This window comes from Symsagittifera roscoffensis, chromosome 9 (genome assembly GCF_963678635.1).
Source record: "Symsagittifera roscoffensis chromosome 9, txSymRosc1.1, whole genome shotgun sequence".
Taxonomy (NCBI): domain Eukaryota; kingdom Metazoa; phylum Xenacoelomorpha; order Acoela; family Convolutidae; genus Symsagittifera; species Symsagittifera roscoffensis.
Genome location: NC_087070.1, coordinates 42,521,954 through 42,543,746, shown reverse-complemented (window position 1 = coordinate 42,543,746; position 21,793 = coordinate 42,521,954). Strand labels below are relative to the sequence as shown.

Sequence of the window (21,793 nt, the reverse complement as noted above, 5' to 3'; positions counted from 1 at the left end):
GCATAAATTACCAGAGTTAGTTCATCACAGAAGCTCGTCTTTCCTCGAAATGTTTCGTTTTGTCTTCTGGTTCTAAAAAAAAGGCATAGAATATTTCGACCTCGGCAAATGTATTTTTTTTCAGTGATTTGAGTAGTTTGCATACACGCTAGTAGTATGCACAATGTGACTTTAAAAAAACGAAGCGTAGAATATTTCGACCTGGGCTAATGTAATTTTTTCTTCAGTGATCTGGGTAGTTGGTATGCACGCTAGTATGCACAACGTGACTAACTACTTCTTGGTGAACCTCTCCATCAGTGACGTAATGTACACAACCCTCAATATCCCCTGGTACTTTGTGTCCAATCTCTCCGGCGAGTGGCTGTTCGGAACTGGAAGCAAATTCTGCAAGATAGTCCGCCTTGTAGCCCCTCTGTCAGCTGCAGCCTCCACCTTCAGCATGACTGCAATCAGCATTGACAGGTCACTATCACTGTTATTTCTTTCTTTAAAGTTTTGTTCACACTATAATAAACAAAGTAATCATAATATTCATAATCATAAGAACAAAATCATAATACAGAGGCGAAACGGAGCTTCAACGCAGCACTTGCGATGCAAAAAAAATTTCTGAAAAACTAAGTTGAAAAATTACTTGAAAAAATAATTCGAAACATTGAAAAAAAAACAGCTAAAAAAACTTCATCGTTGCATAGGAAAGAAGTTCAAAAACAGTTCAGAGAATTGAAAGTTAATTGCCGAGCAGCAACAATTTTTGGTTCCAAACCTGTTTGAGCTGAAAAAAAAAACTGTTGTCAGAAAAATTACATAAAGTTTTAGAAAAGTTTAGGACCCATCCAATCTGCAACATATATCGCATGTGAATATATATGCGCTCGAAATTATGCAATATAATTTGGCTAGCCGATAGAACATGAACTAAAACTGTTGAAACATTTTTTTTAATGAGAAGAAAATGAGAAAAAAAATAACCCATCATCAGACTTATTAAACTTACAAATTACTGAATTTTCGTTTATTGTAGAAAAACTGTCTAAATTGGAACAAAACGTTTGCTCAAGAAAGTAAGGCAGTAAAACCCCTATTAAACAATCAAAAAATGGCTTTGAAAAAAGGAAAATGAACCGACGGAAATCAAGGCAAAGTTGCGAATCCAAAAAAAAATAAATTGAGAAACGTTTTTGAAAAAAAATACTACCTGAAACGGGCGTAGTCTAATTATTACTAAAATTAAAGTCGTTTTAATTGATCTTTCAAGAAATTGAGCATGTCAGAAGATAAAAGAACTCAGAAGTTGAAATGAATCTTGTGAACAAAGTTATTTACGGGAAAAAAGTTTATTACGCGATTTCAACACCCTTTCTCATCGCAAGGGTTAAACGATATTAATAATCATAATAATCATATTCATGAAAAAAAACTAAATTGATCAAAACGATAATCATAACAAAAATTATTATAATAATCATAATAATCCTAATACTCATAACAATCATATAAATCATTATCATAAAAATCATAATCATAATAATAATTGTAATAACAGTAAGCATAAAAATTGAAAAAAACCATAATAATGGTTATCATAAAAAGGCATAATAATCATAATCATACTCATAATCATAATAAACATAATAAAAGAACCGGCACTGATGTTTCATGATAATAATCGAATATTTTGGATTTGTATTTTCTTTGATTATAATTAATTAATTAAATTCAATTGAACTTTCAAAAAATTGAGCATTGTAGAAGATGAAGGAGTCCAGGAGATGAAACGAGTCCTATGAACAAAGTTATTTACGGAAAAGAAGTCTATTGCAGGATTTCAACACCCTTGCTCATTTCAGGGGTTAAAAAATATTAATAATCATAATAATCATATTCATGAGAAAAAAAACATAATGATCAAAATAATAATTATAATAAAAATTATAACAAAAATCATAATAATCACAATACTCATAATAATAATGGAAACCATAATCATAATAATCATAATCATCATAATGATTATAGTAATAACAATAGTCATAAAATAAAAATTAGAAAAGCAACCATAATAATGGTAATCATAATAATCATAGTGATAATCATAATAAACATATTGATATTCATATTAATTAAAACACCGGGCCCTGAAGTTTCGTGGATAAAATCGATTATATTGGATATACATACGCTGTCTCTCTAAAATTTGAAAATAATTGAACATAATTGAATAAAAATGGACTGGTCATAGTTCCTTGCTTCAGTTTTTTAAATCTTTTTATGTGGATTTTTCTTCTGTTCATATTAAATTTAAAATTAAGTAAGTTTGTCATCTCGGGGCGACGAGAACGGGGGGGGGGCGTAGCGGGGATTATGGGGATAATGAATCGTGATTATGGGGATGAACGTGTTTGCTGGCGCTCGATTTATTTCGATTTTTGCATAAAGCAGCTAAAAGAATGATAAAAAGTTTAAGAAAAAATTAGCGATCACATCGAAATCGAAAATGGATTGTAGTCATTTATAATGGACTATAATGGATTGAGAAACCCTTACGTTGTCTAGTTTTGTCAAGACAATCGATTATAAATACACATTTTAGTCAACAAAACTCATTATAATCGAATTTTATCCATGAAACTCCAGTACGGGAATAATAATAAAAAAAATCATTATATTCTTAAATATAATAATACTAATAATAATAAAAATCGTATTAATCATGAAAAAAAAACATAAATAAACAATCTTAATAATGATAAACAAAAACAATCTTAATAATGATAATCATAATAATCACAAAAATAATCGTAATCATAGTAATCATAATTTCATTTTCAAGAAGGAAACAGATTTTATTATGATTTAGTAAACCCATAGCAATAGAGACCCCATCTTGGAAAAATGCCAAAAAAAATTAACTGCCTATTGTATGGTGTCTTCATCAGAGTTCGGGTAATTTTTCAATTGCAATTATCAGTCTTAGATCAAAACAATTAACTGTTAGCGGTCTACAACTTTGCTTCAATTTACGCAACTAAAACAACTAGTTCAATAAACATGGTGTGAGCATCAAAAAGCGAGTATTGAACTCAATTACTATGCAAGAGTTGATAAATTTTTACGAAATTTGTCTTGAATCTTATCAATCTCAAAAAAAGCCCAATTTTCTTTAAAAAAAATTGCTACAGATTGGAAGGTTGAGCTCAAAATCATTCTCAAGTGGATATATCTATACCACTTCTTTACAAAATTGAGAAAATGATTTCTATGATCAGTCAACTAGTGTAGAGTACAGCAAGAAGAATTATTCTTGAAAGAGGTTGGCAATTAGGTCGGACTTTTTTCTTAATCACCTATTTAACTTGAAGCATGTAAATTGTCTGTGTCTGGGCAATTGAGTCCAAGACATGTATGTACCAGACAAAGTTCTACGAAAATCAAAAAGTGTTCAAGACATTTTGTTACCAGACAAAAGTGTCCAGCTAATTGCCAATCTAGCTAACAACAGGACTATTTTGACAAAATGTTAGATTAAGAAGGATCATTTTGATACGGCCGCGCAACAGTGCAAAAAGACTTTTTGAGTAGCCTAATATAGACTCAATTAAAAGAGGGCTCCAATCCTTTACACATAGCTGAACAGTTTTTGCTTGGTTGAGGCTTACGCCAAACGTAGCTATGACTGAATTTAGTATCATTATTATAGCTCTTGAGTTCGCGTTCTACAATGGAAACCTTTAAGACAAATAGTTCATGATGCATACGCTTATATCAAACATCGAATTTTGACGAACACGTCAGTTTCGTGGCGAAACACATCGCCATGAAATTGAGGTGTTTGTCAGTCTGTCGAAATTCGATGTTTGAAATAAGCGTATGCATCACGATTTAGCTTTTCATTGTTTTTATTGTCAAAAAGATTTCCATTGTCGAACGCGAACTCAAGATGTATCAAAATGTAATGGCCCATTGTGCACTTTGAAAGACGAGGTCACTATTATGAATTGTTTTGTCAATTTTTTTCTAGATACCTGTCGGAGAATTGGGTAATTGCGTTGCGTTAGATAACCAATTTAAAAAAAAAATAGTTGTGCTCGGAGCAGGGGCGGATTTAGGGGGGATGCCTCTTTCCTCAGGTATGAGACCATCTGTCGACCCAAAGGATCCCCCTTTGAACTATTTTTGAGATATCCCATTTTGGCTGACGGACCCATGGCGCCAATATATACTATTTTTAAGGAGAAGATGCGCGCCGAAAAAACGCCAATTTTGGTAAACATTTTCCAAAAAATGCCTGAAAACGCCTTTTTGTTGCCTTCGTTTTCAAATTTTGCCTGCTGCGCAGAACTTTTGGCCAAAGCATGGAGTTTTTAGTGCTTTGGGAGAGCTCGGAAAATCAGTTTCGTCGGGCATAAATTTTGAAAATTTTTTGAAAATCCATCCCCCTCAAGGAAATCCTAGATCCACCCCTGGCTCGGAGAGGTTTTACTCCAGAAGTTTTGGTTTTTTCACTAACCAATTTTTGGCAGATTTTTTCTCAAGTTAAGTTCCCAAGCTAGAAATTCCAAAATTTTTTGATCCCTGTCACCATTATAAATTATAGCGGATTGATTTTGGGACTATTTTGATCACTATAAATCGAAGTAAGATAGTTAACGTGTAATTTAATTCATCCTATCAAAGCGCTAGCGATAAATAATTAATTTCAATCTGAAATCAGACAAGCAAGCAATTTGCGCTCATTATTAAGGTTCCAAATGCAAAATTTATTAATTTTTACTCAACATAAAAATGAGGGGAAAAACCTTATTTGAACCTCTTAAAACATTGTTTTAAGCCAAAACATTGCTCAACATTCGTAAGAACCAGTTAAAACAACATGGCAGCCAGGAAATTCAAGGTTTGGTGCTGATACGAAAAGTTTTGTTATTCATTTAAATCACTTCGTTCATGAATTGGTATTTAGCGTAATAATGTTTTTCGATGACGCCGGCATTTGCGTCAGATATCCTTGTTTATCTCATTAATAAAAATTAAACTTAGAGTATACACTGTTGATCAATTTGATACATCAAATCTTGTTAAAAATTGAAATTTCATCAACTATTTGTGCACGAAGTCATCACCGTTTCCACATTAACTGAAACCTAGGCGATGATCTAGGACGCTTGCGTGAGTGCGGACTTTCAAAAAGAATCAAAAACGTTTGTGGCTTTTTGCTAGGCCGACTGAATTGATTGTCTGAGCTTTCACATACACGTAGCTTCAAAATGATTCTAATCAGCCGATAGTAGAATAAATTACCAAAATAATTTATAAAAAAAGGTCGTTTAGGAAACTTTAGTGTGTGCTTCCCTTAGTAAACTTTAGGTTTTTTAAATCAAAACTGAATGTTGTGTACAAAATCCTACCAAGGTTGATACTTTCTAGAACCAAAATTTTACTTGATAAATATCAGACTTAATTTAAATTTGAAGCTTCTAGGATTTTTACTGCTCCATAGCAAAGTTCTCATTCTAATTTTGAAACTTTTTTGATTGTAATTGCTTTGCAACAAATTTTTAGAATTATTTTACCAAAAATTGAGGAAATTATGAATGGTTCGATGCAAATGTGCCAAAATTAAAAAAAAAGCTTCCCATAATGCCAAATGTCAATTCAATATAAGGTTTTTTTGGGGTCATAAAAAAATAACACAGTAAAAACTACTTCATAAGCAAAAAAAAATTGAAACAAATTTGATATATACTTCCTGGAAATAATCAAAACAGACAAATTTATCCCCTAAAACGGCATCCTACTTTTTTAAGCAAGCATTACGTTGGGTTGTAGCTCTTGTTCCAAAAATTTTGCGAATCGTGCAAATTTATGAATACAATAACTTTATCAATAGACATTATTACTTTCAGCTTCAGATTATGGAAATATTTTAGCGTACAGAGAGAATTAGGTAAATAATTTATTGAAAGGCTTCTCCATATGATCTTACTTTTATCGGTGCAAAGACATCATGAAAAAACCAAAGCTAACCGTTCCTTTTTGTGTTTTTCCAAGATAGGATTTTCGTTGGATAAATTTTGTAGAAAAAAAAAACAAATAAGTTGCTTCGTTCTTGAAAACAAATTTATTATGACTAAGATTAATATTATTTTTATTATTATGATCATTATTATGATTATTATTTTTACGATTAGTATCATTATTATGATTATTATTTTTACGATTAGTATCATTATTATGATTATTAATAATATGATAGTTATTATTGTTTATTATTTAGTTTTTCGTTTGACAGGTACTGTGCAATTGTGAATCCCCTGTCGCATCAGCTGACCCACAGCAAAGCATGGGCGGGCATAGTGGCCATCTGGACCCTGTCTGTGGCCACGGCCTATCCCCAATTCCACTTCTCAGAGACAGTCCAGATAGAGCCCAACTCCACAGCTGTGCAGTGTCTTATGATATTCCCAGACGGGCTATTCGGAACATACTTCCTCGTGTAAGCGCACTCCTTAAGAAAAGTAGGCTCTTTCAGAAAAGTAGGCTCTTTCAGAAAAGTAGGCTCTTTCAGAAAAGTAGGATCTTTCACAAAGTAGGCTCTTTAACTGCCCCTTTCGTAACCCCCCCCCAAACCCTCCCCCCCCCCTCGCTTACCCCTTATGGCCTTATGGCACATAGAAAAAAAACCATCCATATCAAGAAGAAATATTTCAATGGTTAAAAATATTTGAGAACTTGCGAGAAAGTAACAAATGCCGTCCCCTGGCCGAAGTCCGCAACTTGTTGCGACTGAATTGGGGTCATGGAATACAGGGGAGGGGGAATAGTTGAAGAGCTCTTACTTGGGAACTTTACAACAATTGCACTTAGTAAAAAAATACCACCCCCTTAATAAACTAATCCAATAATTGTAAGTATACATGAAATTAGAAACGAGACTTTTACCCCCATCTATTTTGCTAAAGGCCGAGAATTGTTTTCAAAGTCCCAAAACATATCTGTGGTCCCCCCTAATGTAACGAAAAATCTGCAGGAATATGAAATCCAAATATATTACTTAGCTTTGGACTGCAGATTCAATTCATTATATTTTCATTTTTTGCTACATTTTCGCTAATGATTGGACTTTCTAAATACTTTCTAGAATGACACGTACTGTTATAGATTATGCCAAACTATATCAGTGTGACAAACGACAAACACGTGAAAAAATTTGTTCCATTTTTTAAAATATTCAAGTTGCCGTATCGACATTTTTAGAAACTTTTATGTTGTAATTTGTAACGTAATGGGTTCGAAACTAAAAGAAACTGTTTTAAAAAATCATTATTTGTTATGTTTTGTTGTACAGCACCAAGATTTTGCAGTCTGTGATCTACTTGGTGATTCCTGGACTCATAATTTCGTCTGCCTACACAGCGGTGGCCAGGGAGCTCTGGCAGTCCAACTCAATAGGAGAGACCCAGAACCAACGCCAGATAGACTCCAAGAGAAGGGTCAGTCCAAAACATGTTTAGCACACCGATGATTTACCACCCAGGTCGATTTGTTCGATTCAAGTTTTGACCAAATCGGTCAAAAGCAAGGTCTCTGTTTGACCCAATTCCGAACTGGAAAAACAAAATCTTTCGATCGAGCAGAAAGTTGAAGCAAACTTAAGCTTATTGTTAAACACAGCCGAGGACAAAAAAGAAATACATAAGAACATAAAGTTGAAACGTAGCCAAAGTTAGAAAGTTAGCCAAGAACAGCCATTTGATACCAGTTTTTCTCAATATTGTTTGAATTGCGACTCAGAAAAATCAAATCTCGCACAAAACAAGCTGAAAAATCTACAATTTAGAGTTGTCAAACCCTTATCAAACGATGATTTTGCAAAAAGCCATTTTGTGTCGCCTTGGTCATATCAAAGCAACTTCTTATCGTTTGTTTGTTTTTAATGTGATTCAGATAACAGTTAGTTTGTAGAATTTTTAACGTTAGCGGCTTTTTTAACCGTTGTATTTTTTCTCAACCTAGTAAAACTAAGTTTTGAAATAAAAAATTTGACACCACTGAATACTCTTGTTCTGAACCATATTTAGTTACTTCTGCGTATAAAATATGGCCGCGCGCATTCAAAGCCTTGAATTAGAGAATTTTATAAAAAACTAAAACAAAAAGAAAACATGTTTTTGTTCCGACTCTGACCACTATCAAGTGTGGGAAAATTTTTTTTTTTGATTATGAGTTGTTTTATAAAGCAAAACTTTGGTCAGTTTTGGCTAACTCAAGGAAAACTCGTATAGGGTCAAGTGTGGTATCATATTAGAGTATAATCATGATCGCAATTTTTAAGCCAGGTTCCAATGAAATGGTCTCAGTGTCAAGAAAAACTGGTCAGAGAGTTTAAGGTTTTCACTCTAAATTAGGCCGACCCTTCAACTTTAACACTGAGTCGAATTGAGCTTGGCATCACTTGCTATACAACACAAACATAAAAAAAACATAATCGATTTTGAAAAAAAATGAAAAATCTTGAAAAAGATTTGGTGAACCATAAGATTAGTTTAAGCAGTCTGGATAAAAAACCATAATGGACCCAGCTGTAGCTGGAAGAACGATATAGAAATTTTTTGAAATGTTTAAACTGATGCGGGACAGAATCTCAGCTATAAAAACTAAGAAGAGTGAAAACGTATTAAATATTGGAAATTATCCAAGGACATAACAATTCTCTTGAAAAAAAATAAGGACAGCTCTCTTATGAAATTTCTACAGGAAAAACTCTCGCAACCAGTTCTTTTGATTGAATTTTTCTTCTCAGATTTGATAAAGAAGTTTTCATGCAATCAAAAGTTCAAAAATTTTGCTTTACGAAATTCAAAACTGTTTTCAACAAAAATGCAGGTTGCGGCCGCTAAAGTGGAGGAATTCCCCAAAACGCAAACCGTGTTTTTCGATAACTACTATGCTAATTCTCAGGTTAATCAAAAAAATTTCCAAAGCAAAGTCGAAGTTTTGAACCTTCGCCTTTTTGACGGCCATAATTTTTGTCTTATAAAATTAGGCGTGGCCAACTAAAAAACAAGGATAGTTACTGTGCAAGAGGCACAGAGTGTTCCGACCATAGTCTTTCAAAAATACATTTTGTTTTGATAGTATAGTTTTTTCTGCGTGGTGTCATTAAAAAAATCTGAACAAAAAAAAACAGAAATTAGGATAATGCGACAGTCATAGTCAAATGAACCAATTGGAAAACTGATAATGTAGAAAACTGAATAGAAAAACTTTCAAAACTTTTTTCGATTTTTTTGCCAAAACTGTAGGCATTTTTGAAGTTTTTGATTCCAAAATGGCGCTAAAAGCTACTAAAACTAACTTTACTCAAGTGAAACTGAGTTTTCTTTTCATAGTTTAGTTTAACTTGTAAAAACTAATGTAAACTTGACGTTTTTGGCTCAGAATTTCAAACCGGTTTTTCTCGACATTGAGAAACATTTTAATTTTTTTTAGGTTGCTCAAATACGACTGAAAGAACTTAAATATGACATACCACTCAATCCAATCCAAATTCCGATGTTACCTGATTTTGACTGGAAAACAAAAAGAAAAAAACTAAAACTCACCCGAATACAGAATACCTCCACGTTTTTCAAATGGTCGGAACAAATAAACTTTCAACAAACTGTTGTTTTGGTTAGATCTGTGATATCAAATTTGACAGAATAGCCATCGAGAATGGTCCAAAAAAACTGTCAACAAATCATAAAATTCATCTTTCTAAATATCAGAGGTTTTTGAAAAAATAAGGTGTAGTCGCTGATGCAGTAAAAACTCACGCAGTGTCTAGTTACAATTGAAGACTCCAAAAAACCCAGATTTAGGAGTTTAGTTCAAAAAACAGTCAAAAATAGAAATTGATTCTTCAGAAGGCCTTAGTTTTTGGTCTGTAAATATATGTGAGTATTCATTAATGCAGGGCAATTTCACACTTAATCGTTATCTACATTGAAACCACAACCTCAGATTTGGTAAGTTCGTTTTCGAGAAAAGTCAAAAGATTTAAAAAACGCTCAAAATCAAAAGATTGACGTTGCGAGAGTCATAATTTTATGTGTAAAAAGTTTTTGAGAGTAGCCGCTGGCGCAGTGAAGTTTTCCAACACGCGTTCCAGGTTTAAAATAACACTTTTTGGGAAAATAAAAAAATCTATTATTTGTTTCAATTATTCCCCTACAAACTTTTTTGAAGGCTGTAGACAGAGATATAGTGTAAAAAAGAGACTGTGGGAGTATGCAGACACACAGAGAAGAAGGCGCCAAAAAATTGAAATAGTTTCAAATGCGTCTCAAAAAGAGAATAGAATAGGAAACTCAATCCAATACAGTCTCATAATACCTCAAACTACAATTCCCCCTCAAACTACAAGATGATACTTGTTTACAGCATAAGGCAACTAAGCAGACAAAAGTTGAGCAGATAAACAAAAGTCGGACAAATCAGTTTTTACCGGAAGCAAAACTTTTCAATCGCATACATCTTGAAAAAAAACAAGGTTCGGCCGAGCGTTGTTTTGTGTTATTTAAGCGTTTTTAATTTTAGTTTTTGCCCTTTCTTCTATCGCACTTTCTTTTATCGCACTCTATGTAACAAAAAAGGGGTATTTTAGTTAGACACAAAAAAGCGAACACAATTTTTTTTCGAATCTTTTTTGAACTTTATCCAGATTAAATTTGATCGAAACATTCTGTGCTACTTGCAAAATAACCAGCTGTTCTTGTTTCTTATTTGATTTTGCACTAAGCTCGTTTTATTTTCAAGCTTGTGTTTGCATATGGTGTGTATTCTTGTGGAGAAATTGAGGTAAAACAAACTGAACTGAGTACTGAATTTTGACTTTTAAAAAAGATATTTTACTTGTGATTATTTTTTGTATAGTTTGGGGGCAATTAGCGCGCGATATATTCCGTGCTCTTAAGGCTTAAGCTGATATTTAATTGAATTGAGGAATGCTCTTTGGTCTATTTAAAACATTGCTATACGCAAAACTTATCACTTTGTACTTCACAGATTTTCAGTTTATTTTTTCAATTTCACCAATTATTTTATTTTAATTACCTCCATCGAAACTAAACCGCAGTCGAACCCTTCAGGGTTTAACTCTGATGCGAGCGATCTTGTTTTTTCTTGTATCTTTTTTGGTTGACTCCTATAAATGAAAAATTTAAATATTGAATTTGAACTAGGCTGCAACGTGTAGTTTATTTAGTAGCGTATTGGATCTTCGAAAATGAGTACTTGGCATTTTAGAAAATTTGAATAAAACGCGTCATATTCCTTATCTGGACCGAGTTAGCCAATTAATCAAAGCTAAATGCTGGGTTGGAAGATCTTTATTTGATCTGTCTTAGGGGCAATGTAATTTTGAGCACCTTATGTAAGTAAAAAAATATATTAAATTCACTTAAAAGAACTTGAGTTTTTTTAGACAGTTAATGCTATTTGTTTTTTTTCCAGATTTTGAAATTGATGGATTTGAGTTTTTTTGTTTTTCAGACAGTCAAGATGATTGCGGTTGATTATTGTTCAATAAATCAATTGGTCGGTCGTTTTTTCTTCAGATGGTGAATATGTTTTGTTTTCTTATTCAGATAGCGAATTTGATACATTTTATGCATTGTTTTGGCTCGTTCCGATAGCGAATTGGATATATTTATGTTTTGTTTTGGGTTGTTCTGCAGATAGTGAAGATGATGATCACGATAGCGGCCGTGTTCAACCTGAGTATGATTCCGATGCACGCAGTGTTGATTGGGATCGGACTGGACCAGAGTGTGTTGGAGAGATACCACGTGGCCATCAAACGCACCTGGATGCTGGTCACTCTCCTCGCTAACTCCAACACTGTCTACAACCCAATCATATACTGCTACATGAACAGCAGGCTAGTCACTATTCTGTGTGAGAGGCTGGGTGGGGGGGGGGGAGTTTATGCTCGAACAGCAAGCTAGCACCTATTGTGTGGAGGGGGGAGGGGAGGTGGAAGGCTAGTCATCACTATTAGGGGATTTCAATCAATCAAACCTCTTTAAACTGCTTCAAAACTGACTGAGTTTCACCTGTATTTTTTTCCTATTGGTTTTTTGAAACCTGATTGACTGGCACAATTTTCAGACATTCGGTCTGTCTGACAGAAAAGATTCATTTGCTTGTTACTATTGGGGAATTGTCTGTTTTTAGATAGACATACCGCATTCTCACCAATTAAGTTTTTGCCGAAACTCATAAATCTCAACCAAGTAAAAAATTGGGCTCTTTTCCAGTTCGCCTTATTCAATTTTTTTCTGAATTTTAAGATGACTTTTCACTTTTCATGTTATAAACTGCATTAAAACATGTCAGCGTGAACAGGTGAACAAACTCTACAATATTTCTTACATGAAAAATTCCGTGTGAACAATTTTTGGTTCTTTTTCTCCCCCCCCCCCCCCCCCCCCACCTGCTATTTTTTTTATTAAATTACTGTTCACATTGCCCGATTGTCATACAAATTGGCATGCAAATAAATTAGGCCATGACAAACATATTTGGTCTTTATAATTAACCTTGTAAAACCACTCGTAAGACCATAAAAATGATGCTCATGTGAGGTGGGGGGAAAAGGAAAAAGAGCCCAATTTTTGAACAGCTTAATTTTGTAATTATACGAGGGAAACTTCATAAGAGCCAAAATTTGAAATGAAATTGCACGAATCATGCTGGTTGAAATTGAATGGGTCGTTCGCCAAAACAGAGTTTGATCGGATCGTTCTTTGAGTAAATGATATGCTCTCAAGCTAAATTTGGAGAGGATATCCGAGTTCCATAATCGCATGGTTGCGATTGGTGGGGGCTTTTCTCATTGATGAAGCTTCGAATAGCCAAAAATTTCAGGGCAGTATAAAACTTTCAAAATTTCTAAAACTTTAAGTATATTGGGCTTTTTTGGGTTCGGCTCAGGTTGATTCAAAGTGGAACCTGATCTAAACTACATTTTATGATTGGATAAATTAGATATTTTACCACTGTAAAGTATTTAATATTAACCAATCATGATCCATCTAACTAACAACCCACTTATTTGTAAGTGCTGAAATTACTTGTAATTTCAGCACCAGAGAGATTTGAATTTAACTTAGAAATTAGTTGCCTCTCCAAGAGAACTTCAGCAGCCGCAATAAACCAGTATACCCTAGATCTATTGAGCCTAGCAGAGACTAGTTAAACAACCTGAGACTAGATAGTATAAGAGTAAGATTAGGATCGGTATTAGACTAAGAAGTTGCACGAATCTATCCGGCCGAAAATAAGATAGTGTGACGAGCAGACGGTGTACCCTATCCGAAATTACTCTATGAGTTAACCACATCGGACCTAACTCATCTGGTGCGACCATAAAACTCGAACAAGACCTTTATAGCTTAGAATTAACCAAAAATAGATTAGAATTTAGACAAAACATTTTCAAAATGTTATACGACGATAATTTAATCGAAATGTCTCTACGACTCAATAGATCAGAGCCAAGATTCCGAACGATAATAGAACTACCCGGAATTGGAAGAAGACCTCGAACCAGAGACGACATACGACAAAGTAGAAACTTACCAAATAGTTATATGATAGTACGGCAAAAGCCAACACAAACTTTTATATTTAGCATCTTATTAGCAATGAATTTAGATTTTCATTTGCAAACATAAAATCTTGAAGTCAATCTTCATGATCATTTCAGGCGCTAAACAAAATTATTAATATACAATAACGATTGATAAAAAGATCTCAGATCGTTTTCCTAAATTCTGCAGTATTATATAAAACATGCTTGGAAAATATTTATTGAAAATCAAAACAAAAATTAGTAGCATGACAATAAATTGTTAGTAATCATAAAAATCATCTGTAGTCCCAGCTTCATCACCTAAACATAACAGCAATCATAAGGTCACTAAACATCAAAAACTAAAATTTTGAACAATTCAAACCATTTTAAACTTAAAATCACTTAATTTTAAAATCAGATCATCAAGGCTTATCCTTGGATCTACATTAAATTTTTCTATTTCATTAAATTTAAAACTTGATCATCAAGGCCTATCCTTGGATCAAAAAGAACAATTTTGTTCTCCCCCACCCACTTAGCTAGTGTCTAATGACCTCAAACGTCGATTCACTATCCAACCCTTTCAAAAAACCCAAGACTAATAGAAATTTTTGAACAAAACTAACCATTCAAATTAGGATAAACAGTGAAGAACTTCGGTTATTCATCCTTCACTTGAACCCTCCTCTTACCAGACCCAGGATAAATCTTAGACTTAGTAAGTTTAAAATAGTATCTAACGAACTACTCGCGTTCTAATTATACCTGAACCTTGTGGATCGGTTTACTATTCTCCAACCCTTGAACACAATCACTACCCCTAAGTAAGATTAAGTAAGTTAACACCTTAGCTTATATTAGCCACGAGAAAGTAAAAAATCACTCTTCGGAATCGATATACTTTTCTCTCCAACCCTAAATAAATAGACCCAGGTTAAGCTAACCAAAAAATCGTAAGGACTAACAGTTTAAGAAAATAAAAATCATCTAACAACTTTTAGCATCCGTCATCCTAAACCTTATGTCATTTAAAAATCTAGGAAACAAACAAACAATCGTTTTGCACAACTGTGAAATAGATAACAAAAAATACGACCTTGTAATCACACCTCATACACAAACAGTTGGATATATCAGAACAAAACGACAAACACTAAAAAGGAAAATAATAACCAAACAAAGACAAATAACACGAAAAAGATTTTCCAAAAATAGAAACGCATTCTCAGAATCAGAAGCCAGCAATTTAGACGAACTTTATAAATTAAAAGAATCCATTGATGAAAATTGCCCCATTCACGATCAATTATATTTTTCCGACTCAGAAACAACATCAAATTCATCAAAAAGAGGAAAAAGAAGAATAAAAAAGCAATATAAACACAAACCAGTACACTTGTATAATTGGAATCAACCAATTAGACACATCGATAATTACCTATTAACAGTCATTGAACGAAAAAATGAGCCAAACACACAATCCAAGTGAAGATAGTCCAGATGATGACGATATCTACCCCTTCCTCGTAGATGCACCCGATAATAGAGGACAACATGATCTTTGCAAGAATTTTCTCCTAAATTTGTTTGAACCCGGAATCAGCCCATGTAAAGCAGAGTTCCCAGATGTAAAAATAAAAAGACAGATTATTGATCTTTATCTGAAAAATATAGGTAGCTTAACACAACAATACGGAATCTACACCATAGAATTCAGCTCACCAAACCAGAATCACCGCAAATATGTAATTCAAACAGACGATCTTGATTTAAAATTTTCAAAAGTATTCTCAGAAAAAAAAGCATACAATATCATAACTCACAAAGAGCAAACTCCATATTTACTAATGAAGTTTTTGCAATAATATATAGTCATATTTCAATATTAGAAAACGAAAACCCAATCCCACATGTCTCACCGACAGAGACATCCAAACCTATATGGGTACGACATGAAATCACACTATTTTCAACTTTCCTACATATAATTAAAGAAAATTTCACTAAAGATGAAGTTTCACAACATACAAAACATGACTTACAAAAAATTTTGGCATGGTTTATAATAGATTATTTCACACATAATATAGATTTAATTTCACAAGCAAGAAAAAATTTCAGGCCTCAAAATTCAAACGATGATACCGCCATCACAGAACAGTCAGACTACGTTTGGGACCCCGAATGGTCTCATTATGCATTCATAAATATCCCACAATCAATCTCAAGTCAAGCAATAAGTACAATATCTTATGTAAGAGATTAAGTAAGAGTAATAACCATTGATGCAACCATTGATGCAACACCATTAAACTACAATACATTTTTACCTGATACGCGAAATAACAGTTTAAATTCGACCGTCATACACAATGAAAACCTTAATGGAACTAGGAACCTCACTCAACAAGATATTCAAACACCATCACACTTCATATATGAAGAAATCGTCCAAACAACAACAACTACACAACAAAGTATTTCACCAATACGTCCAAATTTAACAACACCAAGAAATACAAACACTTCACTAGCCTAAGTAACCTTACAATCAACCGTTAAACCTTCGGTTGCTCCAAAATATTCACAAATGGATTATCAAACATATAGACCCATGACAGTACCGTCAAAAACACGCAGAACATTCACAAGAAACACTTTTGCGGAACAGAATTATAATTACGCACATTCATCAAAAACAAACTATCCCCCACGAAAAAATAATAATAATCAGATAAGATCTCGATATTGGGATAACCCAATGGCAACAACCAACTCAGTAAATTTTCAAACTAATTCACATCCTCCACAGGATCGTAGTGAAAATTACCCATTCTTTCAACAGAATAAAAATAAAAAGCAAGCACCTCATCAAACGGATTATTTATCCTCTGATGATGATTATTTACAACCAGATATATTTGCACCATATACTCAAGAATATCGTGGACAAGGAGTGCAGAAACCACATACATATCATAGAATTTTTTCTCCACATCCAACAGATACACAAAATCAACAACCAATACAAATGCAAAACCCAATTAATACACAATCTTTTCAACCAATTCAGCCACAAAACCCATTGATTACACACTCGTATCAACCAACACAAATGCAAAATGAAATACCACTCCCATATTACCTTCAACAACACGAAATAACAAAAAATCAACTCTCAAATTTTTCACAAATGCCAAATGCCGCAGAATCATTACAAATGACAATGAATCCATACCTTATGGGTGGATCATCAATAACATCAAATAAACCATTAATGGTATTCACAGGAACAGACCCTGAATATTCTGTAGAAGATTATTTAAATGCAGTAACAGCAAATTTAATTTTAAATATAGGACCTGAACCAATTAATACGCCACTACATCAAAATTGGATACATCGACGCACAGCGTTGATACAAACAACCCTAGATGACGCAGCCCAAAAGTGGTTTTCAGTATTGCCTATAGAAATAAAATCAAATTGGAAAAGATTTACACAAGAATTTTCAAAAAAGTTTGACTCCGAGAGAAATAAACAACAACAAAGAGTTTTATGTAATGAAATTCGCAGATTACCAAATGAAACCATCAAACAACTAGCAGTACGTATCGAAACACTAGTTCGAAAAGCATATTCATTAAATACACACGACTATAAAAACACAAAAATGACAGAAATCTTAATGATGACCTTAACACCTCAATTAAGGAAAATAGCAATAAAAAAGAGAGCATCCCATCCCTCCTCAATTCGAGAGCCCGATTTAGATTTTAGAAAACTAGTAGACAAACTAGAGCAAGCAGAAATCACAATGAAACTTGAAGAAACAGAAAATCTGAAGTTACAATATGTTAATCGAATTGAAACAAATACCACAAATATCAACAATAAACAGGAATCAGTTACAGACCTCGTTGAAAAAATCACTGAAATACTCAATATTTATGAAAAACACCCAAACTTTAAAGGCAGACCATCTTTTAAAAAAATGGTGTAATTATTGCCGACGATACGGACATAGTATTTCTGAATGTAGACAAAAACAACAGGACAATCAAAACAAACCTCAAAATATAAAAAACCAAATAAATCATTCTATCAATACATGAAGAAAGATCAAAATCTACCAAACAAAAATGTATACAGCAACAACAGTTCAGGAAAACCACTTCCGAACAATAACAATTACACGAGAAATCAATCACCATATAACTCAAGTTATAGAGGAAGATCACCAGAACGAAGAAATACACAAAATTCTTCACAAAATCATTATAATTGACCAAATAGTCGAAATAACTACTCCAGATCAAATTCAAATACAACACAATTTGTTTCTAGATCTAATTCCCAATCAAGAAATAAATACTATCCAAACAATCAATCACGAAACTCATCATATAATAGAAATAGAAACTATTCAAATAATCGCAATAGAAGTTATTCAAACAACCGTAATCAGAACTACCCAAACAATCGATCAGGGAATAACTCATATAACAGATCAAACTATCACAGATCAAACGATAATTATCAAAACCGATCACAAAACAATTCACAAAATCGACATTCAAGTTATAATAATCTTTATAGAAATTATTCCCAATCACCACACAGAAATAATAACCATTATAATAATTCTAACAATCGCCACAGAAGTAGTACACCTAAACATCAAAGATATATTAATCAAGTACAATCAAATCCAGAAACAACATCAGACCCCCCAGGTATTGATGACACAGCAAATAACGAACTACAACTAAATCAAATAAACTGTGGATCATCAGATTCAGAAAGTGATACAGAAAACACTATCTCCATAAATATGATAGCAGTCGAAAATGACTACGAACCTATTATATATGAACAAGCTTTTTCATCACATTTATATGAAAATCAATTAAAACTCCTTCACAATTATTATATTGAACCCATCCATACCACACAAACGGCACAAGAAACTAACGAAATCAACACAGTAAATAAAACCAATGAAAATGACAAAACAAAATGCTTGAATACAAATCACATCTATCAAAATATACAAAAAGAACAACCCAAAGAAAGAATTTGGACAATACCATTTCTTTTAGAAAGTCCAAGAAACAAAGAATTTCAACCACCAGATCTTGAAAATGATTTTTTAATTGATTCAGGAGCAGAATCAAACATAATAAACATTCCCACATGGAATGAGATAAAAACATTACACCCAAAATTAACACCTCTTGCAACCTCCAGTAAACTAGCAACAGCACAAGGATCAACATTGGTAAACTATGGAAAAGTTCAATTATTTCTTCTCCCCACAAGAACAATAGAGCAAAATAAATTTTTAAATAAACCATTTAAACAAATATTTCATATCACTGATATTAAACACAATATCATTGGAATACCATTTATCTCTAAATATATACCAACAAAATCAACATCTTGAATAGTAAAATACTAATTAAAGATAAGTACACAAAAACAAAAGAAACATCCCTAACATTTTTTCAAAGATTAATTAAACAACCACCATTCTTTTCAAAATTTTATCCAATATATAACCAACAAAGAAAACACCTGAAACCACTATCAGGAAACATATATAATTTTTCAATAAAACAAGTTCACCAATATGATAAAAATCAAAATAAACAACAACTCTATATGTCAGACTTTGAATTCAAACCTATCCATAAGTTTTTCAAAATCACAATTTCATCCATAAAATATTTGAAAAATTCGAATTCAGATATTATTTCGTTACATGTATACAACAATACACCGTATCAAGTAACATTACTTTTAGGACTTTTAGGATATTGCGAAACCAACGCTACGATATCACCAATGCACGAAAAAGCATACCGCGTAAATAATATACTCCAATTATTAGATATTTGTCAATCCACAATTCTTAATGAAGAATTATCCATAAATAATATAATAAGTAATGAAAAAAGTAATACAGATTATTTCACAAAAACCCCATATTTCAAACCTACATTCAACATAAATAACTATACAGAGGATCAACAGAAATTTTTAACATTGTTTAACTTCCAACATTCACAAATAACACAAGACGAATTTGATAAGTTAGCCAAACAGCTAATAAAATATTCATCAGTCTATGCAACATCCAAATTTGATGTTGGGAAAATCAGTTCATCACTACATCTCCCGTTAAAACCTGAGGCAGTTTTCAAAAAACAAAGAGCAAGTAAAGTACCAATTCATTTACACGATAAAGTGAACAGATTACTCGATATTTTAGAACAATACAAAATTATCTCACCGGTAAACAAAGAAGAACAACCAAAAGGTAACACATTTATCAACCCTGTTATCATCCTAGCGAAAGGAGAATCATTAAAAATAGTTCTAGACGCTAGATATCTTAATTCACTAATAGACGAATCAAAATGCAATTGGCCTATTGAACCAATACAAGTTATTTTAACAAAAATAAACGGAAAATACTTTACAACCGCAGATATGAATAGTGCATACAATCAAATGCCACTAGATGAACAATCGCGACGCTTAACACAATTTGTTATTGGAAATCAACAATATGAATTCAACCGCCTATTCTATGGAATATCCATAGGACCAGCAGCATTTTCAGCTTTTATGAGCAAAATTTTTAGACCACTAATATTCAAGAAAAACGCAATCACCTATTTAGACGATGTTTTTATGCAATCACAGACAAAAGAAGAAATGTTTAAAGTTTTTGAACACTATCACAAAATACTTCAGAACGAAAATCTGATGGCCGCCCCCGATAAATCACACTTCTTTTTAACACGAGTTAAATTCTTAGGACACAATATAGAAAGAAAAACAATCACTCCATTAAAATCTTTCATTGATGCCATTCAGAAGCTTCAACCACCAACAAACAAAAAGAAAATTCAAGAACTCCTTGGAATGTTAAATTTTCTAAGCAAATATGTCTATAAAATGCAATTATACTTAAGACCATTCTATAATATACTTAGACAACAAAATAATTTTGAATGGAATACAGAACATCAAACACGATTTGAAGAAATTAAAAAACTCCTAACTGAACAAATTTCGAATACAATTCCAGACCCAAATCAACCATTCTATGCAATGTGCGATGCTTCGAATTTTGGCATCGGCGCAGCATTATTACAATCACACAATGGTACAAACAAAATGAACCTTATATCAGCAAATTCTCGATTATTCACTCAAGCAGAGCTACGATTCTCAACTCTAATGAGAGAATGTACAGCCATAATCTATACACTTACAGAATATGAATTTCTGATACTTGGATCAAAACATCAAACAGTTCTATTCACAGATCACAAACCAATCATTTTTCTCTTTGCACAAAAATCCAATCCAAATCACCGAGTTTACAGATTTCAATTAATTCTAATGAAATTTCCAAATTTACATATAGTTTGGACAGCAGGAAAGAATCTTGCATTACCAGACACATTAAGTCGAAATACACCACCTGAATTACTTACACGTAAAACTACAGTTGAAATACCCAAAAATATAAAATTTTACCTTGCAGAAAACGAAACATCACCCCGACTAGAATGCAAATATGCAGTAAAAACTGACGTTGAACAATCACAGATAAATAATCTACAACACTTCCCACTTTATTTAGATTGCCAAAATAACCACTACGAAGTTGATCTACTTGGAACATCAACTTTCAAACCAATTCCATATTCACAATGGATAAAAAATAACACCCAACAAAAAAGAGTGAAACAACACTCGCATAAAAAAGACCTTTTTCCGTTAATTGAAAAAGAAAATCTAACTGATGAAATAAATTTATCAGGACCACAAACAAACGATTCAAAAATACACATTAAATCAAGTTTTTGACCTCCATGACCCACTTGACACAATTCCTTTATCTAAATTAGAAATTGAAAACATTTTTCTCCTTCCAACAGAAAAAATTACAATTAAAACCTTGAAACAATATCAAAATTTTGACCCAGTAATTAGACAACTAAAATCATGGCACAAATATAAAACTAAACCCGTAAAAGCAGATACCACAATTTTAGGAAATAAAACACTTCTCCGATATTTTCGAAAATTCAACAATACAATAATCAATGAAAACACAGACCTTCTAGAATACCAATTAAATGAATCGAC

At 32.8% G+C, this 21,793-nt stretch overlaps 1 protein-coding gene across 3 annotated transcripts in view; it reads left to right on the top strand.

Annotated features, from left to right (window-relative positions):
• LOC134854412 (substance-P receptor-like) overlaps window positions 1-21,793 on the top strand; it is a 154,402-nt gene that overhangs the window by 108,800 nt on the left and 23,809 nt on the right. For all 3 annotated transcript variants that reach the window (XM_063870650.1, XM_063870651.1, XM_063870652.1), the window contains exons 3-6: window positions 228-465; window positions 6,293-6,496; window positions 7,349-7,493; window positions 11,721-11,923. In XM_063870650.1, the coding sequence (XP_063726720.1) occupies window positions 228-465; window positions 6,293-6,496; window positions 7,349-7,493; window positions 11,721-11,923 (790 nt within the window). The remainder of the gene's footprint in view (window positions 1-227; window positions 466-6,292; window positions 6,497-7,348; window positions 7,494-11,720; window positions 11,924-21,793) is intronic.